Source organism: Dermacentor andersoni, chromosome 2, assembly GCF_023375885.2.
Source record: "Dermacentor andersoni chromosome 2, qqDerAnde1_hic_scaffold, whole genome shotgun sequence".
Classification (NCBI taxonomy): domain Eukaryota; kingdom Metazoa; phylum Arthropoda; class Arachnida; order Ixodida; family Ixodidae; genus Dermacentor; species Dermacentor andersoni.
In genome coordinates, this window is record NC_092815.1 from 189,987,592 (window position 1) to 190,013,397 (window position 25,806).

The 25,806-nt window shown below is 46.7% G+C and overlaps 1 protein-coding gene and 1 pseudogene across 1 annotated transcript in view; one reads left to right on the forward strand and one right to left on the reverse strand.

The window, feature by feature from the left end:
* The window catches only part of CROT (Carnitine O-octanoyltransferase), a 220,813-nt gene that overhangs the window by 143,760 nt on the left and 51,247 nt on the right, over nucleotides 1–25,806 (forward strand). The window contains exon 5 of the mRNA XM_055075955.2: nucleotides 9,658–9,836. Within this exon, the coding sequence (XP_054931930.1) occupies nucleotides 9,658–9,836 (179 nt within the window). The remainder of the gene's footprint in view (nucleotides 1–9,657; nucleotides 9,837–25,806) is intronic.
* Nucleotides 2,275–3,156, reverse strand: LOC140216160 (uncharacterized; annotated as a pseudogene).

Sequence of the window (25,806 nt, forward strand, 5' to 3'; positions counted from 1 at the left end):
GAAGAAGCGGCCATTTTCTTGTGACATTTGATTGAGCCACGTCAGAGGAGAGTGGTCTGTCTCGAAGATGAGTCTCGCTCCATACAAGTAACAACTACTGGGCTGCCCAAACTAAACAGGCACATTCCTTCTCTGAAGCACTATAGGCTTCCTCTCTTACATTTAGTTTACGGCTGGCATAGAGGATAGGATGTTCCTCATTATCATCGCCGACCTAAGTACCACACCCATTCCCCTCTCGCTTGCGTCGCACTGAACTATGAATTCCTTTGTATAGTCTGGCGTGTGAAGCACAGGATGAGAAACCAATAGCTTCTTCAAACTTTGGAAAGCGTTCTCTTTGTCCTTATCCCAGTGTACGTTACTCGGTGCTCCCTTCCGGAGTGCATCCGTTAAAGGAGTTACTATTTGCAAATAATTCGGAATGTACCGTTGATAGTACCAGACAACTCCCAAAGATGAACAAATGTCTGTCTTTGTGCATGGCTGTGAAAAATCTCCAATCGTAGCTGTTTTCAGCTCAGCCGGCTATCTCGTGCCCTGGCTGACATGGCCCAGATAAGTAACCTGCGAACAACCAAATCTACACTTTTCCGCTTTCATCGTTAAGCCGGCTTCCCTCAACCGTGAGAACACCTGTTTGAGGTGTGATACGTGTTGTTCCCAGCTGTCCGAAAAAATGGCTACATCATCAAGATAGGGCAAGGCGAACTCCTGCAAGTCCTTTAGGACAATACCCATTAACGTAGAGAAGCTAAACTGCGCGTTCTTCAGCCTGAAGCTGAGAACGAGAGGGCAAAAGGTGGCTACAGGTGAGATAAATGTGGCATAGTGGCTGGCACTTTCTGAAAGGGAAGCTTGCCAGTATCCCCGCACAAGATCTATAGTCGAAATGTATTTAGCAGTGCTGACTGTTTCGATTAGTTCCTCAATGTTAGGTGTCGGGTACAGCTGATCCCTAGTGATGGCATTCAACTTCCTGTAGTCAACACATGGGCAAGGGTCCTTATTAGGGGGTTTCCAGAAGTATTAGTGGTGACGTGTAGTCACTCTCAGTAGGCACAATAACTCCCAACTATAGCATGCGCTGTATTTCTGCCTCCATAATTTCTTTCTGTCGTGGAGACACTCTGTAAGGCTTTTATCTTACAGGTTCGATTGATGTCAGCTCTATTTCATGCATTATTAGTTCGGGTCTACCTGGCCGATCACTGAACCTGTCGATACATTCCCCTAACACCTCTCTTAGCTCATCTAGCTGCTCGGGTCTTAGAGCGTGCGAGCTTACCGAATGTTTTACTACTTCTTCTATGTCGATTTCAGAGTTGGAGGTCGCCCTATACTCCTTAAACTTGGTACTAGTGTCATCCTGCTCTTTGATGGTAAAGTTAACAACTCCGCGCCACGTATGGCTTCGTCAAATTGCAGTGGTATCCTCGCCTCCTTCCTGCGACGGCATTTTCAGAGCATAGTTAGTATCTGAAAGTTTGTGCAACACTTTAACGGGCCCGTCCCAGTGAACTTCAAGCTTGTTCTTTCTTCAAGGTTTGAGGATCATTACCTAGTCTCCGGTGTTAAAAATTCGAAGCCTCGCATTCTTGTCGTAATAGAGTTTGGCGTTCTTTTGTGCTACTCCCATGTTCTTTTTGAGTAGTTCTGGTGTTGCACTTAGCCGTCCCAGCAGATTTAGCATGTACTCTACCACTGTTTGACTCTCTCTTTCCTCCCACATCTCTCTTAGCATTCTCAGTGGGGAACGGAGTGTCCTCCTATACACTAGTTCTGCTGGCGAGAACCCTGTAGCCTCATGAGGAACTGTTCGCAAAGCAAACAAAGTAACCAGAAGACTATTCTCCCAGTCCCCCTTGCATTCGTAACAGAGCGCCCGCAAACTCGCTTAAGTACTAAATGACACCTCTCTACACTATTTGACTAACAGTGATAGACGGAACTGTGTATCAACTTTACCCCGCACTTTTGTAAGAATGTGGAAGTCAGTCAGCTAGTGAATACTGACCCTTGATCGGCCTGAATTTTGGCTGGAAGCCCAACTCGTGCAAATACTGTCAAAGTGCATCTACTACTTTGGTGGAGCTGCGTTCTTTCAGAGGGATTGCCTCCGGAAACATTGTAGCCAGACGTAGCATGGTAAACAAGTACCTGTAACCTGACTTTGCCTTTGGTAGAGGCCCTACCGTGTCTATCACGAGTCGTCTGAAAGGTTCAGATATTAAGGGCACTACCTTTAGTGGAGCTTTCCATGTTTCTCCTGGTTTACTCGAGCGCTGGCAGGCATCTCATGATCTCGCAGTTTTCTACGTCTTTGAAACAGCCAGGCCAGTAGTATTTCATAAGCAATCTTTCCTTTGATTTGTTTATGCCTAGGTGGCCAGACCACCCATTTTCATGACAGAGACCCAGAAGGTCCTTCCTGTACTTAGTAGGTACAACTGACTGATCCAGAATTTTGCCCTTTCAGTCTCTGCAGTGCCGATATAACAAGCCTCCTCTCTCTTGTACCATCACGTTGCACCTAACAATGCCTTCTTTAGCTGCGTCATGCAATTTCGCTAGGCTGAAGTCATTCTTTTGCTCAGCTGCAAGTGACTCTTTGCCCCCACGTAAGAGCTGATCAAAGTTTTTTGAGGCCGGTGATAGTATCGACCCTGTCTCGCTTGCGAGTGTGTCAGCTGGCTCCCGCTGCAGGCGTGAACGCACGCCTTGCGATATGCTCTCATCGAGTTGGTCAGCTGGCAGGATTTCCTCAACCGCTTTTTCATCCCTCAAGCTTAGCTCAGTTTCGGTTACTGAAGCTACCTGTTTTGCTACTTCTGCTGGAGCAGCTTTTGCATTTTCAGCCGAAAGCGACATGATTTGACGAGCTTGGCTTCGCGTCAATGCCTGTACTATGCCCTCTCCAAGTTTCAGCTCCTTTTCACGCAGTAACTGATCCGACCGATTCAAAAAAATGTAAGGGTACTGCAGTGACAAGAATTTGGAAACTGCAGCCTCGGTCACGAGCTCCCCAAACGGTGCAGTGAGTTTGACTGTCGCCATCGGCAAACACACGCTGTGTTCTTCCACAACCTGTTTGATCCATGCTACTTCTCCAGCAAAGTTTTCTACCGTCACGTAAGATGGATGGACAATGTCCATAGTGGCGACACTGTCTCATAGCACCCGGCATGGTTTTCCATTAATATGCAGGCCTAGAATATATGGGCTTAAAAGTTCCATATTCTTGTCCTTTTCATCTACGTAAGAGAAAACTACGCTAGGCTTCTCGCAGTTTGCAGCGATATGTCAGAGTTTGTGGCACTTATAGCAGAGGATCGGTCTAAGAGATTCAAATTCCCTTTTTTTGCTCTTTTTGTACTGTTTCGGCATTTGACTTCTCCTCGCTTACTTCTGACGTCCTCTTCTCCGCGTCTACGTGCTCCGGTCGTTTCATCTGTGATTCCTTTTTGACCGAAAATTGTTTCTGTGGTCCATATCAACTGTCCCAATTTCCGTCTTCGGCGTTCAGCGTTCCATGCGTTGCGTACTCTTCGGCTAATTTGGCCGCCCTTTCCACAGTGTTTACGTTTCCTCTGTAATGCACCCACAGCTTCACAGATTGTGGGATGCTTCTGTAAAACTTCTCTAGACACATGCATTCAATAATCATGTCTCTGCTCTGATACGCTTCCGCGCTTTTCAACCACTCGACTAGGTTTGCTTTTAAGCTATATGCAAACTCCAGATATCCCTCGCTATCCTTCTTGCTCTTGCTCTTGCTTCTAAACCTTTGCCAAAAAGCTTTGGCTGAAAGGCGGTACTTTTTCAAAAGACTAGCCTTAACCTTCGCATAATCATATTGATCTTGCGCACTGAGTCTGCCGATTACTTCAGCAGCCTCGCACGGCAACATCGACAACAACCACTGTGGCCATGTGCTTGGAGAGAAGTTCATCTTCTCGCAAGTACTTTCAAAATTTTCTAGGAACAACCCTATGTCATTCCCGACCTCAAATTACTTTAACAGCCTGTTCCTGCGGTATGATTCTGCCTCGCTTGATCGTTCCAGAGCCCCTTCACTTGCTGAGACAACTCCAAACGTTTACTTTGAAGCTCAAGTTGCATCTTTCTAATTCGCGTTCTCTCTCTCTCTGTCCCATTTCTCTCTTTTTCTACAAAGTTCTAACCCGATTCCAATGTCTTCCTCACTCTGTTCAGAAATCAGCTTTAATAATTCCGATTTTATCATTTCCTTGTGTACCTCTAATCCCAATTCCTCACCAACAGCCAACAAGTCGTCCCTCAACAGTGTCCTAAACTCCATGATTGCTGCTTTGCTACCTTGGTCCTGCTCGCTAAACATACCGAGTTAAACACAACCTAACTAACAATCAACAATCCAGCTTCCCTACTGTTCTAAACTGAACAATCACAAAATGAAGCCTAGAAAGTCAAAGCATAAACCAAGCACTCACCGCAGACACAGCACCACGTCGCAAAGCCCGTCTCACCGCTGCCAGCCAGTAGTAAGAGTTGGGGTCGGGCACATAATACGGAGTGGGCTGGCCCATGCTATCGTCCTTGTTCTGATCAAGAATAAGGAATACAGGATTTATATACAATATCTACATGAAGGGTGGAGAACATTACCTTCCATCAGTCTAGCATGACTGAAAATGAAGCAACCCGAGCAGCCGAAAACGGCTGCTCTGTCCTCTCTAGATCCCTAGGCAAGGGGAAAACTGCCATCCAACCTTTGTCCAATCAGAGTGTCCAAAGTCGTCGGAGTCGTCGTTGACCCGCCTTTGACGGCGAGCATTCACACACTCACTTCCGCACTTTTGTTTCCCTCAACACACCGAGCGGAGAGGGTCCTCGTAGACAGGGGTTGTCACGCTTGACTCAAGCTGGCGCCTCTTGATTCCAGAGCCGACTCCGCAGTTAGCCACCACGTCTGTGACGATTACTGGGGCCGATGAGAAAGTTCTGCAAAACACCTTTTTTCAGGAGTTCTCTTGCTCCAATTAGACAGTGAAGGTGACAGCAAACCAACTAACAATACTCCGTCCGCCAAACATGGCTAGCCTTGCTGGCACCATTGGGCTGTCCGCAATAGGTGCATTGTTGGCTTCACGAACCGATTTGTCGCAGTAGGCTGGGCGAGTTTCAAAGGACACTACCCCTCCAGGCCGATCATTACAACCTGCAAAGGTCCTACTTTAGTTTTACATATTTCCTGAAAGTGCATTCGAACCCTGAACATCCTTATTATGCATCTGTAAATGACATGATCTGTGCTACACTGTTTCATAATCGCCCAACATTCAGAGAACCCTTCTCACTGCGCGTTAGGAGGCTTAGTGAAGAAATGAAGGTCTTGCTTCTAGAACACTGTCTGAAAAACCCAGCAAAGCCACTACTGTCGTGGCACTGGGAGATCGTAGAAGGGGACACATCATTTGTAGAAGTCTTGAAACATGCTCCACAAAAACACATTTGAATATACTTCGTAGAACTGCAGGCAAAATACTTGTGCAAGGAATTTTGCACGGATGCATCAGTCGCATGCCAGCTTGTCCTATGCCGCAGTTGGACCATCATTTTCGGAATATGACATTCTGCACACACTAGCCAGCATCTCTGCAGCAGAGTCCTATGTGTTATTGTCGACTGTAAAGCATATTATGCAAATCGATTTCAAGGAGGCAATTATATTTACAGACTCGTCAAATGTAGTTAAGGCTTTAATGTCGCTTCAAAAGCAGGAAAATCCTGTAGTAATTAAACTGTATTCACTTCTGTGCACTACTTATGCAGCTGAACAATGTATCGTAGTATGCTGGGTTCCTGGCCACAGAGGTATTAAGGGTAACATGCTTGCTGATGATCTCGCTATGCCCATAACAACAAAAACTGGCAATGATCTCATAGCTGTTACAGCTTTAGATCTTAAATCATTCCTACGGAGAAAATTAAGAGGCTATTCGCAGCACCTTTGGGATGCTAAAACATCTAATAAGTTTTGCCTAATTAAACCACAGTTAGGCATTTCGCCATTAACAATGAAATCACGGGAAGCCGATGTCCTCTTAACTCGGTTGACAATAGGACACACGTAGACGAGCCGTATGTAAATTGAATTGAATTGGATTTATTGATAGGAAAGACAGAGAGGTCGACCTGAGCTAGTGCGCTCTAGTCTGCTACTCTGCACTGGGGAAGAGGGAAGGGGAGTGAAAGTACTGGGATGGATGATGATGATAAGAGAAGAAAGTACTGGGATGGATGATGATGATAAGAGAAGTGGTGAGTGCTTATGTACATAAGACAGTTGTCTTGCTAGAGCCGCTCGTCGAGCTTGGTGTCCTGCAGAAACTTCAACAATGCTTTTGTTGCACGTATTGAAATTGCAGTGTCAGGCCATGGGCCGAGGATAGCTTCCTCCGACAGTGGTTGCCTGCCAACGCTGGCTAAGAAACTTTCTAACGTCCTTCGCTCCAGCATATATACTGGGCAGTCGCACAGTAGCTGTTGCAGTGTTTCAGGTGTCTGGCAGTGATCACAATCGGGGCTGTTCGATTGGCCGATGAGGTGCGCGTAGCAACGGATGAAAGCAACGCCGAGCCGAATCCTATGTAGCAATGATGTTTTGCTCCGTGTAAGCTTCGGGGGCAAACAGAATTTACCGTCAGGGTCAATCATATGTAGACATCTGTGAATGTTGTCATAGTGGGCTCTGTAATCTTTTGTAAGGTCCTGCATGAGTGCCTTGATCATGGAGTTGGTGTCAGGTCGCGAGTAGGCAATCCGTACTTCATCAGAGGAAGAGCACGCCGATCTTACCTCACTGTCAGCGAGTTCATTGCCAAAAACACCACAATGACTAGGCACCCATTGAAAGGTGATCACGTGGCCACTTAACTCGGCACTGTGATGAAGTTCCGACGATTTCCAGCACGAGCAGGTAGCATGGTCCTTTCTTTAAAAAACATTTTAGCACCTGTAGCACTGATTTGGCATCGCACAATATTGTCCATTTATGGGTCCATTTATGGGTGTATGTAAATATACGGAAAGATATCTATAGCGGCTCCACAGCCACCATAGTCCTCCATAAAGAAAGCAACAAAATCCCAATAAAGAAAGGCGTCGGGCAGGGAGATACAATCTCTCCAATGCTATTCACAGCGTGTTTACAGGAGGTATTCAGAGACCTGGAGTGGGAAGAATTGGGGATAAAAGTTAATGGAAAATACCTTATTAAATTGCAATTCGCTGATGATATTGCCTTGCTTAGTAACTCAGGGGACCAATTGCAATGCATGCTCACTGACCTGGAGAGGCAAAGCAGAAGGGTGGGTCTAAAAATTAATCTGCAGAAAACTGAAGTAATCTTTAACAGTCTCCGAAGAGAACAGCAGTTTACGATAGGTAGCGAGGCACTGGAAGTGGTAAGGGAATTCATCTACTTAGGGCAGGTAGTGACCGCGGATTCGGATCATGAGACGGAAATAATCAGAAGAATAAGAATGGGCTGGGGTGCATTTGGCAGGCATTCTCAGGTCATGAACAGCAGGTTGCCATTATCCCTCAAGAGAAAAGTGTATAATAGCTGTGTCTTACCAATACTCACCTACGGGGCAGAAACCTGGAGGCTTACGAAAAGGGTTCTACTTAAATTGAGGACGACGCAACGAGCTATGGAAAGTAGAATGGTGGGTGTAACATTAAGGGATAAGAAAAGAGCAGATTGGGTGAGGCAACAGATGCGAGTTAATGACATCCTAATTGAAATCAAGAAAAAGAAATGGGCATGGGCAGGACATGTAATGAAAAGGGAAGATAACCGATGGTCATTAAGGGTTACGGACTTGATTCCAAGGGAAGGGAAGCGTAGCAGGGGGCGGCAGAAAGTTAGGTGGGCGGATGAGATTAAGAAGTTTGCAGGGATGACATAGCCACAATTATAGTACATGACCGGAGTTCTTGGAGAAGTATGGGAGAGGCCTTTGCCCTGCAGTGGGCGTAACCAGGCTGATGATGATGATGACAGCACACACAACTACTTGTTGACTGGTGATGAACCTCAGATCTGTGGTAAATGTAGTGAGAGGCTGACCGTCATCCACGTCTTACTGGAGTGCCAGGAAGCAGACGATGAAAGAAAAAAAAAACTTTCTCCTCTAGCTTACAGACAACATATCCCTCTTCACCCAGCAATGTTTCTCTGTAAGGAACCGTTATTGAACACAAAATCCAGTATTCGATTTTTTCAATGAAATGCACTTGCATGTTATCAGCCCAAACAATTCATAGCACAGCTTCTCTTAAGAAGCCACAGTTGTGATGGTAGAGTTTTGTGTAGAGCACGCTTCCAGACCCTTACTCTCAAAGGGCCCTGATGGGACACATTTTAGTATATAACCTCTTAGTAGCATATAATTTATTTCCGTCCAGCATATCATTGTACACCCTATTTGTCACTGTCATAATTTTATTTAAATGTATATTTTAAGTACTTTACAGCGAATGGTTTTAGGCCATCATACAGCAGTGCCACATACACCTTTTGGCATTGACCACATTACTACATTATTGACTATGTCATACCATTATTTGGCGCTGTTACCCTGGCCCTTGCGCCATAAAACCCCATTACCGTATTTACTTGCATAATGATAGCACTCGCGTAATGATTGCACCCCTGAATTTTGTCGTGAAAGTTCGATTTTTTTCTTTCCCGTGTAATGATGGCACCCCGAACTTGCCGCATCGATATGTCGTATGCCAAGTCTAGCTAATGATGATCGCGCTTACCATCTGTCGAATGCTACGCGAACGACACTTACCAAGCGGTCTGCACGCACCAAACATTTTTAAGCACGTGCCCCATTGCATTCCTTAAATCACTTTCGGCACTTCCATGACATAAAAAGGAGCTACGGCCGTTTGACTTGGCTTTATTTGTAAGCTTTATAATGGTTGTGATCAACAACAACAAAAAAGGCGTCTTTCGATTCTTCTCCTCTGCGCTCGTGGGCGAGCGGCAACGATAGTAGCCACGTTTACACTGATACGTTAGAACTGTGCCTTATTCATACGCCGACACTTGTAACACAGCTAAGATATTCGCCCACCCTTAGCGGAAACGTGCCGTATTAAGATAGTAGTGAAGACTAATGCCGCAGTTTCCGCAGCATGCCCGCCATGTGTTTCTATGTCACTGGCAGCTAAGTGCGCCCATCTCCGTTTCTGTCCCCTCAAAGTGGACATGGCTACGCTATTGCCGCAAGCTCGCCGATATTAACGATATTGTTCATTACTGATACGGAATAAACTGTTTCAATGCACGTAATGTACTCGCGAAAAGAAAAAAAAATATTGTTCGGCGCGTTCGGTTTGCCCCGCCGGCCGCCATTTTTGTTTTGGTGTCCCGCACTGTTACAGCGGCAGCCGCCCGGTTGTTGACCTGTTGTCATCCCACAGCAAACGCGGGATGAATTTTTTTTTTCCTGGAAATTTAACCCGCGTAATGATCGCACCCCTGAATTTGTGTCAATTTTTTTGCAGAAAGTGCGATCATTATGCGAGTAAATACGGTAACCATCATCTCTCTTCTCCGGCCTATCCTGAGTACTGCAATGTCATTCTCCACTGCAGCTGGAGAAGTGGTGGGAGGACATGGCATACCTGTCCCAGCGGCAGCCTCTGCTGCCGAACTCGCACATGGCCGGCACGTTCGCGCTCTTCGAGGACGCCTTCCAGTTCCAGGGCGGCCGCAGCCTCTGGGCGGCACGGAACATCACCTACTACCTCGACTTCTGGGCACTCCTCAGGCAGTGAGTATGCATGCTCACATAAGAAAGCACGGGGGAAGCTAACGGTTTTATGTGTATGAATTGGAATGCAGGAATAATACAGAAAAGGAAAATGGAAGTGCAATAAAAGACAGCTTGCCGCCGGTGGGAGCCCAACCGGCAACCTCCGCAAATCGCGTACGATGGTACTAGTGCCCATAATGGTACCGGCGGCTGACCCCCCGTCTGCTTTATTGTATTTGTGTGAGTTGTGTTTGTGCATGCGTGTGTACGCGTGCACTGCAGACAATTAAGGGGGTCTACCAACCGGGAAAACCGGGAATTCTCAGGGATTTTGGATAGTAAGGGAAAACTCAGGGAATTTGTGCTTGAATCAGGGAAAATTAGCTGTCATTTTAAATCGCCCTACTTCTGGCTCGAGTAAAAGAGAGGGATCGTAACGAATCGTCTTTGACGACTTGTCGTCGGCTGGAGGAGTTGCCAGTGTACAGTCGACCGATTTTCCGGACGCCCGACTTTTGTGATAATGCGGACGATTTCGCGGCACCACCACGTGTCCCATAGAGTCAGTGTATAAAAACGTCTAATTTCGGACGCAAGAACCCTTCGCTTTCCGATTTTCCGTACTTTTTGCCACGACCGCAGGACCGAAACTGCATTAAGCAAAGCCAACACCACCGTTTTTATTATCTCGCCGCACGCAGATCTGCTGGCAGCCGTAACCACCACTGCGGCAACGCTAGGCTTAGCTGCTTCGACGTTTGCTATTAAGGTCCTTGCCGTTCGGTGCCGTGATTTTCATTGAAAGAATTCGCCGCTGTCAGTAATGGCACCGACTCCGCCTCTGTAATCCTCGCGATTGGCTTCGAAGCTTAGAAAGCATGACGCGTGGCATAATGCCGGTTCCCGAAGGGTAGCATCGCCTCAGCACAGTAATGTTACGCGGTGAAGCGTATGTGAAGTATTGCGGTGAAGCTTAACAAGCGTGGGAAGTGGTTATTGTCACGGGACACAGCACGTATTTCATACTACACGCGTGCACGCACCGTCTGCTGTCACAGTAAGAGCACCGATATGCCTAATAAGTGTACTGGCAGGCCTTCAGAGCTTTTTGGGATGTGCCTGTGAGGACTTGAGCCCTTAAGGGCAGTAAAAAGACATGGTTTCATATTTTCGGACTGCCCAATTTGATTTTTCGGTCGTTTTCGTGGGCCCTAGGGAGTACGAAAAATCGGACGTTCACTGTATAACTGACGAAGAGGATGCTTCAAACGATCCCTGGGGCGAACGCGCGGCAGAACGAGGACAAGAACAGAAATGACAATTACATTGAGGAATAATCGGGAATGAACTGTGCGGCCTCTTCTTTGAAGGAGCTTGAGCTCAAAAAGAAAAGTGTTGACTGACGCAAAGGTGTGTGTGGTGGGGGGGCAGGTGACCCTCATCCAAACCAAAATGGAAAGCACTGAAACACAAAATGGAGGCATTGAGCAGGGCTAAGAGTATGTGAGGACAGTTGAGGTTGACTTTCTAACTGCTGAGAAAATCTCACTTGTGAAAAAGTTCGGGACCAATGATCTTGCTATCACTTTATAGAAATAGCTCATTTTCAAAAATATTTGCTTCTGTATGCAGCTTTTTATTCGTATTTGAAAATGTTCGACTCAATTAACATAGAGCTTTATAGCTTTTCTTTTTTGAATATGTTTTATTTGCTGTGAATTTTACTATCCCCTGCCTTCAGTTTCCTATTTTGAATAAAATAAACACTACTTCTTACTATTCAAACTCTATCAACTAGTGTTTATTATTTTTAAAATGCTTACTTAAGAGTGACAACATTGGGCGACATGGTGTCAGCTTGTCTTGACATAATATAAAGTTCCCCGCAGGGGCGTCTGCGTCAGCAGGCGTTTGGTGTGTTGCGACACCACGGACCCGAGCACACGAGGGTCGGACCCTCCCGCGTGTAGCCGTGCGCGGCTTAGCCGTGTCTGGGGAAAGGGGGATCCTGGGGGTTGAGCCGATGCTGGGTGTCTGGACCTTTAAGGCCCCCCGGCGGACGCAACACACCCCTTTGGCCTCTGCTTCACATAGACGGCACCCCCGGACTGACCCACCCGGGGGAAATCCGTAGTTGCCTTTTCCTGTCCTTCTCTCCAATCTTCGTCTTTCTCTCTAACTTTTGATCTTTCCTGTCTTCTCTTCATTTCTTTTTTACTTCCGCTCTTCCCGGCAGCAAGGGTTAACCATGTGTGCTGCAATCAACCTTGGTTGTACATATCTGGTTATAGCAGAAACGTACAGTTGGCGTCCGCAGGACTTGTTTCTTTATAAGACCTGTGGCGTCCCCTTGTTGGGCTCCATGGTGGGCGGCTGCTGTTACTGCCGAAAACTGAACATTCCCTTATGGACTATTCCTTTCCAAAACTCCCTGATCGCCCCCAGAAGCGAGGGCGCACCGAAGAAGTATTTAAATTTTTTGGCCGACACACTGAAAACTTTCCCCGCTATCAAGTCATTCATTCTGAAAAACCTGGACAGACAACGAGAATGATCTCGCCTTTCCTGGTTTCCAAATGTCTAACGCAAACAATTGGCCCAGGCTATAATGCATCTAGGCTAGCAAGTGGCGACCTCCTCTTAGAACTGCATGACAAAAACCAGTACCAAAAACTAAGTAACCTAGTGTCTATTGGGGACAATCCTGTTTCAGTAACCCCACACCGCACCATGAACACCATCCGTGGTGTGATCTCTGAGGACGACCTAATGAACCTGACCGAGGCTGAACTTTTGGAAGAATGGAAGGACCAAAATATTATCAACGTAAAACGAATTAGAATCAGGCGCGACGGGAAAGAAATCGATACCAAACACCTAATTCTCACGTTTGGCTCCAGTGTATTACCAGAAACAATAGAAGCAGGTTATATTAAGATCCGAGTAAGGCAGTACATTCCTAACCCTCTCCGTTGCTTCAAGTGCCAAAGATTCGGCCACAGCTCGCAAAACTGCCGAGGCCGATTGACCTGTGCTAAGTGCAGTGCACACGAACACCCCACTGAATCCTGTGATAAACCTCTACACTGTGTAAACTGCGATGGGGACCACGCGGCATACTCGCGGTCTTGTCCATCCTGGAAAAAAGAGAAAGAAATCGTAGCAATTAAAGTAAAGGAGAACCTCTCATTCAAAGAAGCGCGTAGGCGGGTGTCCAACCTGCCAAACAGCTTTGCCGAGGTGGTGCGTCAGGGGGCAGCGCCACAACGGCTTCCGGCAGCTGTCCGACCCACAATCAGTGAGTCGGCAGTTATGCCACCTGCCCCCGCGGCGGTTGCAGCTAGCGCTGCTCCGTCACCCCAGCAGAAGGGGCCATCCACCTCCGGGCAGGTGCCCCAAAAGGCCTCGTCCAACGTGCCGAGGCCTTCTCGTCAAACAAAGCGCTCGGAAGAGCGCGTGTCCAGCGCCTCGCAAGAGGCGATGGACACAACGACCAGCCAGACGGCGCCACCAGCGCCTAAGGAGCGGCGAGGTACTCTCGACCGCTCCAAAAGAGACAAAACTCCCGTCACGGCGCCTGAAAAAGGCCCATGAGCTAACCTCAGTCTCTTAAACACACAGCACCCTACACATATAGCATAATGGATACACAAATACTACAATGGAATGTGAGAGGACTTCTCCATAACCTCGACGACATTAGAGAACTCCTACGCAAACACAATCCCAAGTTGCTGTGTGTTCAGGAGACACACCTAAAACTAACGCAGGCTAACTTTCTAAGGCAATATGCCACTTTTCGCAAAGACCGCGATGATGCACTCACCTCCTCGGGGGGTGTAGCCATAATAGTCGATCAGGGTGTTGCATGTAAGCAATTAAGTCTCCGGACCCCCCTCGAGGCAGTTGCAGTACGAGCTGTGCTATTTGGTAAGCTAATAACGGTTAGTTCGATTTACGTCTCCCCATCTTGTCACCTTACTAAAACAGACTTTGAAAGCTTCATCGATGAACTCCCTCCGCCATATATAGTCGTTGGTGATTTAAATGCACATAGCCCGCTGTGGGGCGACACGCGCTCCGATGCACGTGGGCGCCTGATAGAAAGCTTTCTATTTTCTTCAGGTGCATGTTTATTGAATAAAAAAGAACCAACGTACTACAATGTTACACATCAAACGTACTCGTCCATTGACTTAAGCATAGCTTCCAGCTCACTATTCCCGTACCTGGAGTGGTCTGTTCTCAAGAACCCCTATGGGAGTGACCACTTCCCAATTACATTAAATCTAACAAAACCAGATACATGCTCGCCCCATTTCCCTCGATGGGACGTCGAAGCAGCAAACTGGGAACTGTTTCGAGAACTCACATATTTAGGCGAGGATGACATTTCTAATTTTAATATAGACGATGCTGTGGCATACCTAACTGGTTTTATTATTGATGCTGCAACAAAATGCATTAAACAATTTAACGGACTGGCAAAGAAACGCCGCATCCCTTGGTGGACTGACGAATGCCGAGAAGCACGCAAAAATCAAAACAAAGCTTGGGGATTGCTTCGCAATTCTCCAACAGCTGAAAATCTTATTAACTTTAAACAGGTCAAATCACAAGGCAGGAGAACACGTCGACGTGCAAAGAGAGAGAGCTGGGAGCGGTACATATCAGGGATAAATTCTTACAAAGACGAGGCAAAGGTGTGGAATAGGGTAAATAAACTAAAAGGCCGGGAGACGAACCCCCTGCCCTTATTAAGTACCCAAGGAGATGGCCTGGAAGACCAGGCAGACTGCCTGGGTGAACACTTTGCCTATATCTCCAGTGCATCTCATTACACGCAATCATTCCTCAAGTTCAAAGAACGTGCAGAGCGACAGCCCCTTGATCGGAAATGTGGCCATTATGAAGAGTACAACCGCCCGTTTAGTTTAGCTGAGCTCAAAAATTCTCTTGCTTGTTGTAACAGCTCAGCACCAGGTGGTGACCGTATCATATATGAAATGGTCAAGTATCTGCACCCTGAAACACAGAAAGCACTCCTCTCACTTTTTAATCTCATGTGGGCCGCTGGATATATTCCATCTTCTTGGAAAGAAGCTATAATAGTACCCATACTCAAACAAGGTAAGGACCCGTCCGTACCTTGTAGTTATAGACCTATCGCTTTGACAAGCTGTTTCTGTAAGCTCTTTGAAAAGATGATAAACCGACGCCTAATCTATATCCTTGAGAGCAATGGACTACTAGATCCTCACCAGTGTGGTTTCAGGGAAGGCAGATCGACCGTAGATCACCTTGTCCGCATTGAGGCAAATATAAGGGATGCCTTCATACACAAACAGTTTTTTCTCTCCGTATTTCTTGATTTGGAGAAAGCATACGACACCACATGGCGCTTCGGCATTATTCGAGACCTTTCCGCTATGGGTATCCGCGGGAGTATGTTAAGTATAATTGAAAGTTACCTTTCTAACCGCACATTTCGTGTAAGGGTGGGCCATGCCTTGTCAAGGTCTTTCACCCAGGAAACTGGGGTTCCACAAGGCGGTGTGCTAAGCTGCACACTCTTTATTGTGAAAATAAATTCTTTGGGCATGGCTATCCCACGAACAATGTCATACTCTGTATATGTAGATGATGTGCAGCTTGGTTTCAAATCGTGCAATTTAACTATCTGCGAACGACATGTCCAGCATGCCCTAAATAAAGTGGCAAAATGGGCTGAAGAAAACGGTTTTAGATTGAGCCCACAGAAAAGTACATGCGTCCTTTTCACGAATAAGAGAGGAATAGTATCATGTCCTGCTATTGAGCTGTCTGGTAGCAGATTACCGGTACGCGCCGAGCAAAAGTTTCTCGGCATTATATTAGACTCTAAACTGACATTCATCCCGCATATCAAATACTTGAAGGCTAAGTGCCTCAAGACAATGAACCTATTGAAACTTCTATCAAGTACAACATGGGGCAGTGACAGGAAATGTCTCTTGAACTTGTATAGGTGTCTTGTTGGCTCACGTCTTGACTACGGCGCTATAGTATATCAGTCCGCTACACCAAGTGCTTTAAAGATGCTGGATCCTGTCCATCATTTAGGAATCCGCCTCGCGACCGGAGCCTTCAGGACAAGTCCCGTACAAAGCCTTTACGCAGAAGCAAATGTATGGTCACTCCATCTTCAGAGATCATATAGCAGTTTTACATATTTCCTCAAAGTAATTTCAAACCCTGAACACCCCTCTTATTCATGCGTAAACGATATGACCGATGCCATGCTCTTCAATAACAAACCTGCAGCGAGAAGGCCGTTCTCTTTGCGTGCAAGGAACCTTAGTGAGGAAATGGGTGTTCCGGTGCTTGAATATTGTCTTATGTCTCCAGCGAAACTGTTGCCACCATGGCAGTGGCAGCTGATAGAGTGTGACACATCCTTTGTAGAGATCACTAAACATGCGCCAGAGACGCATATTAAAATGCACTTCTTAGAACTACAGTACAAGTACTCGTGCACAGAGTTTTACACTGACGCTTCTAAGTCGCATGCCGGGGTGTCCTATGCAGCCATTGGTCCATCTTTCTCTGAATCCGGTGTACTGCACACTGAAACAAGTATATTTACGGCTGAGGCCCACGCACTATTGTCGGCTGTGAAACATATAAGAAAATCAAATCTTCAAAAGACAATTATATTCACAGACTCATTAAGCGTCGTAAAAGCATTGAAGTCACTCTGTAAACACAAAAACCCTGTACTTACTGAGCTATACTCCATTCTCTGTAGAGCGTATATGTCTGACCAGCATGTAATTATATGCTGGGTACCTGGCCATAGAGGCATCGAGGGGAATGTACTAGCTGACGAAATGGCTACATCACTCACCTCACAAGCAATTATTCCTACGGCTGCTGTACCTGTTACAGATCTGAAGCCTCTCTTACGGAAGAATCTGCGAAGCCACTGGCAACGCTTATGGGACATTGAAACTAAGAATAAGCTTCACTTGATTAAGCCAAAGTTAGGTTTCTGGCCCCCGAAAACGAAAACACGACGTACTGATGTCCTATTCTGTCGACTCAGGATAGGACACACCTATGGCACCCACAATTTTTTACTGACAGGAAATGAGCCTCCAACGTGTGGTAGATGTGGTGAGAGGCTGACCGTTCTCCACGTACTACTGCAGTGTCGGGAATCCGAAGCTGAGAGAAAGAGACATTTTCCTCTTGTATATCGTCAGCACACCCCTCTCCATCCAGCAATGTTTCTTGGGGAAGAAGCGTTCTTTGACACCACAGCAGTCATAGCTTTCCTGAAAGATGTAGACTTGCAAGTTTTTAGCCCCATAAATTCATAGCACATCCTCTTTTCAGAGGATGCCGCTGTGATGGTTGTATTGTAAAGCACATGCCTCCAGGCCCTTGCATCCCAAGGGCTCTGTTAAGGCAGTAGTGCTTATTGCAAAACGTTTCTCTGTGAGATATGTCACTATCTGATCATTATCTTACAATGTGAATTTCGTGTTCATTGTGCAGCCCATTAATCATTGGCATAATTTTATCTTCTGTAAGTTTTATGTACTTTAGAGCAACTGTTTTAGGCCCCTATACAGCCACCGTAGCATCTGCCTTTCGTTATTCATAGCTCCATTACTAACTCATTAGCACCGGCCTGGCGCTCTTTGGCCATAATTGGCCCTTGCGCCACAAAACACCACATTCATCATCATCATAATATAAAGTTCTGTGTCGCTCAGGGAAATCCTGGAAAACTCGGGGAACTTGAAAATGTCAACTTGGTAAACAGCCCGGACATAGTTGTTGGTATGTTAATGGTGGATCCACACGACGGACGAAATCAGTCTTTTTCGCGATGGACGGTGCATCACGTGACTACGCGTCACGGATTTGTGCCGTCCGCGCGTCGTCCGCGACCCCCACGGACGGAAAATGCCGAGCTATTTTTCGCATCCGAATTTTGGGGGTCTAATGCTGCGGATTTAGCCTAGCATGCTCTACAGTCTGGCAACAAGCGCGGCTTTGGGATCTTTCTGAAACAGCTTCATCGCTGCTGACACCATTCGTGTCCAATTCGGACAAAACAACAGACATTGCGGCCAACCGTCGTTTCCTTTCGATCTCCATTTTCATTCAGAGTGAAAACACCTATGACAAAGTCTTTGTTACACCGATGGCGTCATCTAGAGTGAGTAAAAACAAGCAATTATATTAACTTACGGCCACTGAGATCCGCCCAGGCCGCCGCAACATCTTCGAGGCCATGTTCAGCCAATACAGCCACTCTAAGCCTACACGCCGAGAATCTGAGTATCGCTTTCGGAAACGGTGTCCACTCATCACGAATACACTGCTGTCGAAGCTTCTGGACACAAATTTAAACCAAATACAATCCTCAGTTTGAAAGTTACGGGCCACACAGAGGACGACGACGACTTGACAGGTTCGAGGCGGACAGCAGTCGCTTCGGGCGTAGCCGCCATCTTTATTATTCCGGCGCGGTCGTCTACTCAGTCCGTCCGTCGTCTGGATGCGCTTCGCAGCCGGACGGGTGGCGGAATAAGCGTCCGTGGCACAGATTTGCGCGGAGCCGTCCGTCGTGTGGATACACCATAACCAGCGCTTCCCATTGCCACGGCAGCAGATGTGGAGCGTAATTTCACTGGCACCCACCGTTGTGGTGAAGTGGCTTTGGCATTGTGCTGCTAAGCCCGAGGGCTTGAGATCAAATCCTGGCCACGGCGGCTGCATTTTGATGGGGGCGAAATGCAAAAGTGCCTGTATACCGTGCAATGGGTGCACCTTAAAGAATTCTAGATAGTCAAAATTAATATGGAGCTGCCACTGTGGCATGCCTCATAATTATTACATGGTCTTTGCATGTAAAAGCCCAGAATTTAATTTAAATTTAATTTCACCGTTGTGGTAGCATACTACTCTTTGCCACCACACGCTTGATATATATTTGGTCTAAACAGTTAAAAAAAGAAGCACTCATGCTGCTCTTCTTTCTTGTCGACCTCATTTCACTTTGTTTGCTTAAAGGTACCCTGAAACGATTTTGAAGATTTTGTACAAACATACTGAGTCGTTAGGGTAGGTCCTTCTGATCATTAAGTGATGCATTTAAGCATCTGCATAAAGAATGTAACCTGTTCTAAGATTCTAAAAATGTGCATTGCTACCAGTCGCAATGGCACTGCTCCCCAGGGTTTCCAGCTGCCCCCTCGCAATTGACATAGTTAACCCAATTGACGACAGTTGTGCAAGCTATCCGTTGGGCTACCCAGGACGCGTCATCGATAATTTTTCCAACTTTATAGTGAACAAATGTTCTTCCTAATAGTTAAAATGTTGGTTAATTTGTTTCTATTAAAAAGTAACATAACAGAAAGAGTACACTTTCACTACAGCCAAGCACTTCCGGCATGCAGCAAGTGTCATCTGCTTGTGTTACGATGTTCTCCGTGTTGGCATGAGCTGCGCAGTAAGTGTTAGTCTCAAGCTTTCTTTTCGCCAGTACCATGCATCGCCCTTGTTACGTTGTAGACTCCAAATCCTGCCATCAACGACATGTCAAGCTGTGACATCGTGTCCTTCTGCAAGGTAACATCCGAGCGGGATGGCTGCTGCACATCAGGCTGTCTGTATCCGATAAGTGCCAGCGTTTACACATTTGCGGCCATCATTTTACGCCAGAGGATTACTTCAACAATGGAGAGATTTAGCGTGTCATGTACAGCGAAACCTCGTTAAAACGTAGTTGGCCGGAACTCGGAAAAGGTATGTACTAAATGGTAGTACTGCTTAACCGAAACACATGAGATCACCTACTTGCCTGACAAAAACAGAACTCTGAGAGAGTGCGACGAAAGGGCAAAAACGGGCAGTATTTATTCACTGCGTGCGGCAAAAGTCTGTTGTTTACGTTTGATGCCGTGGCGGCCTAGCAGTGACGACAGCTGCCTCAAACTTACTAAAGCTGCGAGCCAGCTTATTCAGCCAAACCCCTCTTCTCAGAAAACACTCGCATGGCAAATTCCTCGTTGGTGTTGCATATTCTCCATGCATGGGCACGATAGTGCTGCAGAAGTCGCAGGGTGCCTTTTTCATTGTGGGGTGCTGTTCTCGTCGTGACTTTTGCATTCGTGAGGCTGACGTAATGCACAGCTTCTGCCACTGTCAGGCCTGAATCACCCGTGCTGTTACTTTTCGTGTCATCCTCGTCACTGTCGTTAGGCGACACTTCCACAACGACAGAGGCAATGACGGTGAAAAGTCGAACCTTGTAGCCGACATCTCTTAGCGGTCGCAGCAGCGCTGCCGAATAACTGCTTTGCATTCCAAATGCCACACACCATAGTCAACGGTAGATCCTGGTTGCGTGCTGGCGTTTGACAGCACAAACAATGTCCAATTTTTTTTCTATGCTGAGCATTTGGTGCTTGTTATCTGCGCTTTGGTATGATGCAAGTCCTAGCTTGCACGACGCCACAACGCGCTCTGGCATGCTCTCTGGCACGGCGCCAAAATGATGATGTGGCCTCATGCGTAAAAACACAGGGCATTTAGAGGCTGTTGTTCTGATCTCTGAGGCTTGTTGTTCTGCCGGGCCATTTGATGGAGACGATGCACCGCCATGATTGTGCGACGAAAAGTGAAGACACTACGTGTTCACCGATACGTACGCAATAAGCTGCTATGGTTTATTTGTATGCAAAATGCTTTATGTTCAATGGCCACTGAGTCAGGGATTTGCCTTTACTACTTTTAAAATGAAACTACTGTTTAAGCGGGTACAGTGTAATGAGGCTTTACTGCATTCGGGTAAGCACAAGGGGTCTAGCCATTTTACGGAATGAGTGGACGTACAACCTTGAACCCAAACGCAAATGGACTTTAGCGTAAACATGACTAGCCTGCACCTGGTGGCACAGAGCTTAATCGGCCAAACACAATACTACTATTGCTGTAACCAAGTACAAAATATTTAAAACATTTAAAAATATGTGTTCAGGTTTACACCCTTGTGAAAAATTTGCATCAGCAGCAAAGTAGAACGCACCTTCTTACTGCCATATTAGCTCTTGTGTTTTTCTGTTTGAGCTCAGTGCCACCAGCTGGCTGCACTCTGTGGACTGCTCAGGGCACTCACGTTTATGCTAAAGCCCCTTCATCACAGTGGTAGTAGTATGGAGGGGCTTTAGTTTACCCCTCCACCGACCCATCAAAACGCCCAGCTAGCCTGTGGTTACTGGAATACCGGAAATGCTTGGCGCTGCGACAGAACGCTCACAATGCACACTGCACGGATGGCTCTCGGGGGTGATCGATGGCTAGGCAGCTAGCGGAGAGGTTGAAGAGGCTTTGCGCGCTGGCTCCAAGACAACCGGAAGTAGACAACACGATGTTGCATCATGACGCAGAGCCTGTGAAGGGGTAACTTGACCCCAATCATGCAGTGAACCAATTGATGGAAAAAAGCATAGCCAGGAAGAAGGGTGGCTTGTAATCATCCATAGCTCTAATGTCAGAAGCTTCATTTAAATTGTTGTGCTAATGTTTTACTGCAGCTGTACCCTAAGCATCTACAAAATTTGTCCAAACCGTTTCAACAACCTTGTAATTGCGTGCTGCCAGGGAGACCAGGTGTGCACATTCTCAGGCTACATATTGCAGGCAGTAGCTTTAGATACCCGCGCACTCCTCAAGAGCCGACGTTGTGTGTGTGTGCATGTGCGCGCAGCTTTTGCCAAAAGTGACAAAGCTGCTGTAGTAGCATAATCTGCCTTTTTCACGGCACGACAGTGCATGCACCCTGCCTTAGCAGATTAGTCGTGAAACGTGTTGGAAGGGACCTGAGCATAGCGTGGTATTGAGGGAAAATCCCCCGAAAAAACATGTTCACAGATGCGCATTGCTGCAAAAACTCATGCTGTGCACCACGTTGGCTTCGGAGCACTAAGCCTAATCAAGATGGCAACCAAGCACTCAGTCAATCGACCGAATAGTATAATGGATTCCAGGTCGACTATACATTCCAAGGTCAGCAGTGGTCATTAGTGCCGTGCCTATTTTGGTCTTGCGAGAGGATGTACACTGTTTGCCACAAGAAAGGAAAGAAAGCTTTTTTATTAGTATTTCTTATTGCGATAGAAAATATACAGATACTCCAGGCACCTTTTTGCTGTCACTGTCTCTTGCAAGAAAAATGAGCGGCCCCCGTGCTATGAAGGTGCAAGAACAAGGGCGACGGTGCACTGTGAAAGGTGGTGGCTTGTTCCATGTGAAATCTTGGAGGTCACGTGATCGAGCCTGCAGTGCCCCACAAGAGCGCGCGTCTCCTCCTCTAGCTCGGCCTTATAGGTGTTCTTTGGCCCAACTGTGGCTGCCCGCTGTGGCCAAACAGATGCACTGCCGGTGCACCACTGCTGCAGGTGCCATGACTCCGCAGCCTGTTGTTGGGGGTCGCATTATTATAAGTTCTGGAGGTGCGGCAGAGTTCAAATGGTGAAACAAGCGGAAGCACAAAATACTCACTGTAGGACAAGCACGCCCACCCCTCGCTGTGTTTGTTCCTCACCACGCCATCGTTGTTACAAAGATTGCTCTCGGATCATTGAGTGAGATCTGTTCACCTTTGTCTCTGTACACGTGACACCATACTTGTTTAGTTACTACGCTAATGCTTACTGCGATTTGTACAACGTAAAGAACGACAAAGTTCATGTGTTACTTGAATAAAGGGAAAATCAGACATCCACCCGTTCGTAGCAATCGCTACAAAGGAAACCCATACGGGTTCCTCAAAATATTAAGTATTACTTAATATTTTGCTTTATTACTATCAACGATTTGCCTTTCGAGCAAAACCAACTTTTTGTTTTCGGACAACTGTGCATAAACCCACTTAGGGTATTCGATGCATTGTGACGCATCAGGCTGTGTGCAGGATGTTCTTGTTCTCTTCCTTTCCTTTTCTTTTTTTTTTGGGAATTCTGGTAATGGTAAACAGTACGACCTCCAGGATTGCGGGCATGTGACGAAAAATGGAGGCCGGCAGAGGGTGTGGAAGGAAACACATGCCAAAACCCTGATGGCTGCCTCCTTTGCCAGTTTGTAGGCATTTATACAATCTTCTGCATTTTGCTAAATCATATCCAACACTAAATCACGCTAGGATTGCTAGTCACACTTATCTCGCTCAAATGCAGCTTGTATTTTGTGTTAGGCAGCTACGAAATGAATAAATAAGTCACATTTGTGCCTGACAGGCAAAGCTTTAATTGTGACAGCAACTTATTAGACAGCTATACAAAGTAAGGTTAGTTGTTTAATCAGCTGTATAAACTGCTGTAGACATTCACTTGCTAACTAAATTAACAAGTACATTGTCATGTCAGCACAAGTAGGCAGGCACGAACACACGTCACTGCATGACCGCAGACACTTGCTTTCTTTTAGAATGTTGGCATGATTAAGAGTTTGCACTTAAAATGCAAACTAGCTGCTCGAGAACACAACGCACATGAGTGATCAGCTATATCCGGCCGTCTAGCTTTCGTACCCAGTGCAGATTGCCTCAAAGATAGGACATGCGCGGCTACGCTCAGCCGTTGCAGCTAGAGTAGAAGAGGAGATCCCCCTTCCCTCCCCCCATAGCATGCGCACATCTCTCCTCCCCCCCTTGCACGTGTGAGAAGACAGCGTGCACCATACCCGCCTTCCTTCCTTACAAGCATGAGAAGACACCGCCGCATCAAGCCACCATCCTTCTCGGCTCACCCTCGCAAACTTTCACTCACACCTACAGTACAGGGTGCATGGCCCCGATGTTATCGCACTTGGACTTTATATAAAACATCACATTGACGGTGCAGTGGAACTTCTCCTGGAGTGTCCATATAATTGTTATTGCAACAAAAATAATTTGTCTTGTTTTACTAACCGATATCGCGATCTTATTTTTAAGCACACCGTAATGAAGGACTCCGGATTAAAGGGACAATAAAAAGAAATTGTATTTGAGCTGTGTTAGTAACTGACCCTTACACAGTACCAAAAAAGCTACTCTCACCATGAGAAGACGCTTGGTAAGCCAGAAAAAAATGCAAAAGACGGCACGTTTCTCCCAGCCGTCCTCCCTCGTGTGCGTGAGATTGAACCACCATCGTTGACTCACCCTCACAGCCACGATGTTATTGCTCTTGGACTTCATATGGAACATCATGGCAATGGCAGAAATGCACCTTGAGTGTCCATATAATTGCTGTCTCAATAAAAATAATGGCAGGAACCATCCTCGATGATTATCTAAGTCAGTGTCAAGCATTTCAACCCTGCACATTGTGCAAAGCTCGAATGAACTCGAGGACCGCCACATGCATGGGCCGCGACACCCTGACGATGTATAATCGCAACCAGAGGCAGCTGCAGATGCTACACGCTGCACCAAATTCATCTTCAACGAAGTGATTTTGCAAGTGCGCGTCTGCATCCTGCAACAGGCGGTCCTCCGATTGGTCTAGGCGGCCTGTTCAGTAGCCGTTCTCTGGCGTGCCGCTGTTCTTTGGCCGCACGTCGCTTCTCTTGCTCACGCTCCAAGGCCGTGTAAATCTCATCGACCCTTCGCTTCTCCTCCTGCCTCGCAGCTTTGATATGCATTGCATACCTCAGTAGCCTCTGTAGAGCCCTTGTACTCTTACGCTCCTCTTCCACTTGATGCTTTCGAGGGCCCATTGTGTCTGCAAGTAGAAACTTACGTGCAACATAGCGCAACCGAGCCACGTGATCCTGTGGGCACCGCCATGTTTGATCACGTGGTGATGCATTCATGCATTGTCACAGCTGCCTCTGTGCTCACGATGCATGTGCATGACTCCAGTGGGGCTCAGCAAACCTTTGTTTCGGTGGATGTCATAGATGGTGACTGGGTGGATGACACGAAACTTTGGCAACAGCTTCAGAAAACATATAAGCGCTTTCAAAGCTCATTACACCTTGTATCAACGGTGTCAGCAGCATGTACGGTGCTTTTAGGAAAGTGCGGCTACAGTTCTATTCCAAGCTGCTAAAACCTCTCGCTTCTGAATTAAGTCAGGATCGGTGTCTCTTGCTGTGCGTTCTTTATTTGCCACTCACTTTGAAGCAGTGGCTTTTGTCATCTTTCTGACTCAGTAACCTAATATTTCCTTGCTGCGGTCACTATCTGATTGTTTATTTGCTGCCTAATCACTCGCAGTGTGTTCAGTTGCAGTAGATTTGTTGTTGCTGGGCACAAGGGCATGGAATGTAAAATGTTCTCTACTTTGTAATGGCTTGTATCAAAGGCATATTATTGCTAGTCACTCACCAACTCTGTTGACCATCACGAATCATTGAGCTTTGTACACTTGTGAGCTGTCCATCTAGTCCATCGCTCGTGCTTTGGCGGATTGATTCTAGAGTACGCCCATTTACTTATCCTAAATACTTGGGCGATAGAATAAGCATAAGTTTGAGTGCGAGTTGGGGTGGATGTGTTAAGATAACGTGTGAGATACTTAATACCCTATTTTTGCTCATACAACCTGCACCAAAATCTTTTAAAAAGTTATCATTGAAGTAGGGGTGCGGGTTATATGCGATTTTCACCTTGCAGTGACTTCAACGCAACGCTAGTCGTGCTGCCATAAATCCACACCTCAAGGCAAGGTTCTCCACCATTCAAAGTTCCATTATCTCCAAGGGAACCCCTCTCCCCACCCCTGCATGTTGAAGCTCCCTCCTCCTCTCTTTCATGGGCTTTTTCATGGTCGCCCATTCTCCTCCTCTTTACGGGTTGCCATTCTGTGTTTACAAGTTAGCAAATAACACACACGGCGCCAGCAAACTTGTACGTCACCCATTCCCACGGGCGCTTCCTCAGCCCACGTGAAGTGCTTCGTAGTACGGCAGAGCCAAATCACTGTTGGGTTTTTAGGCTCGG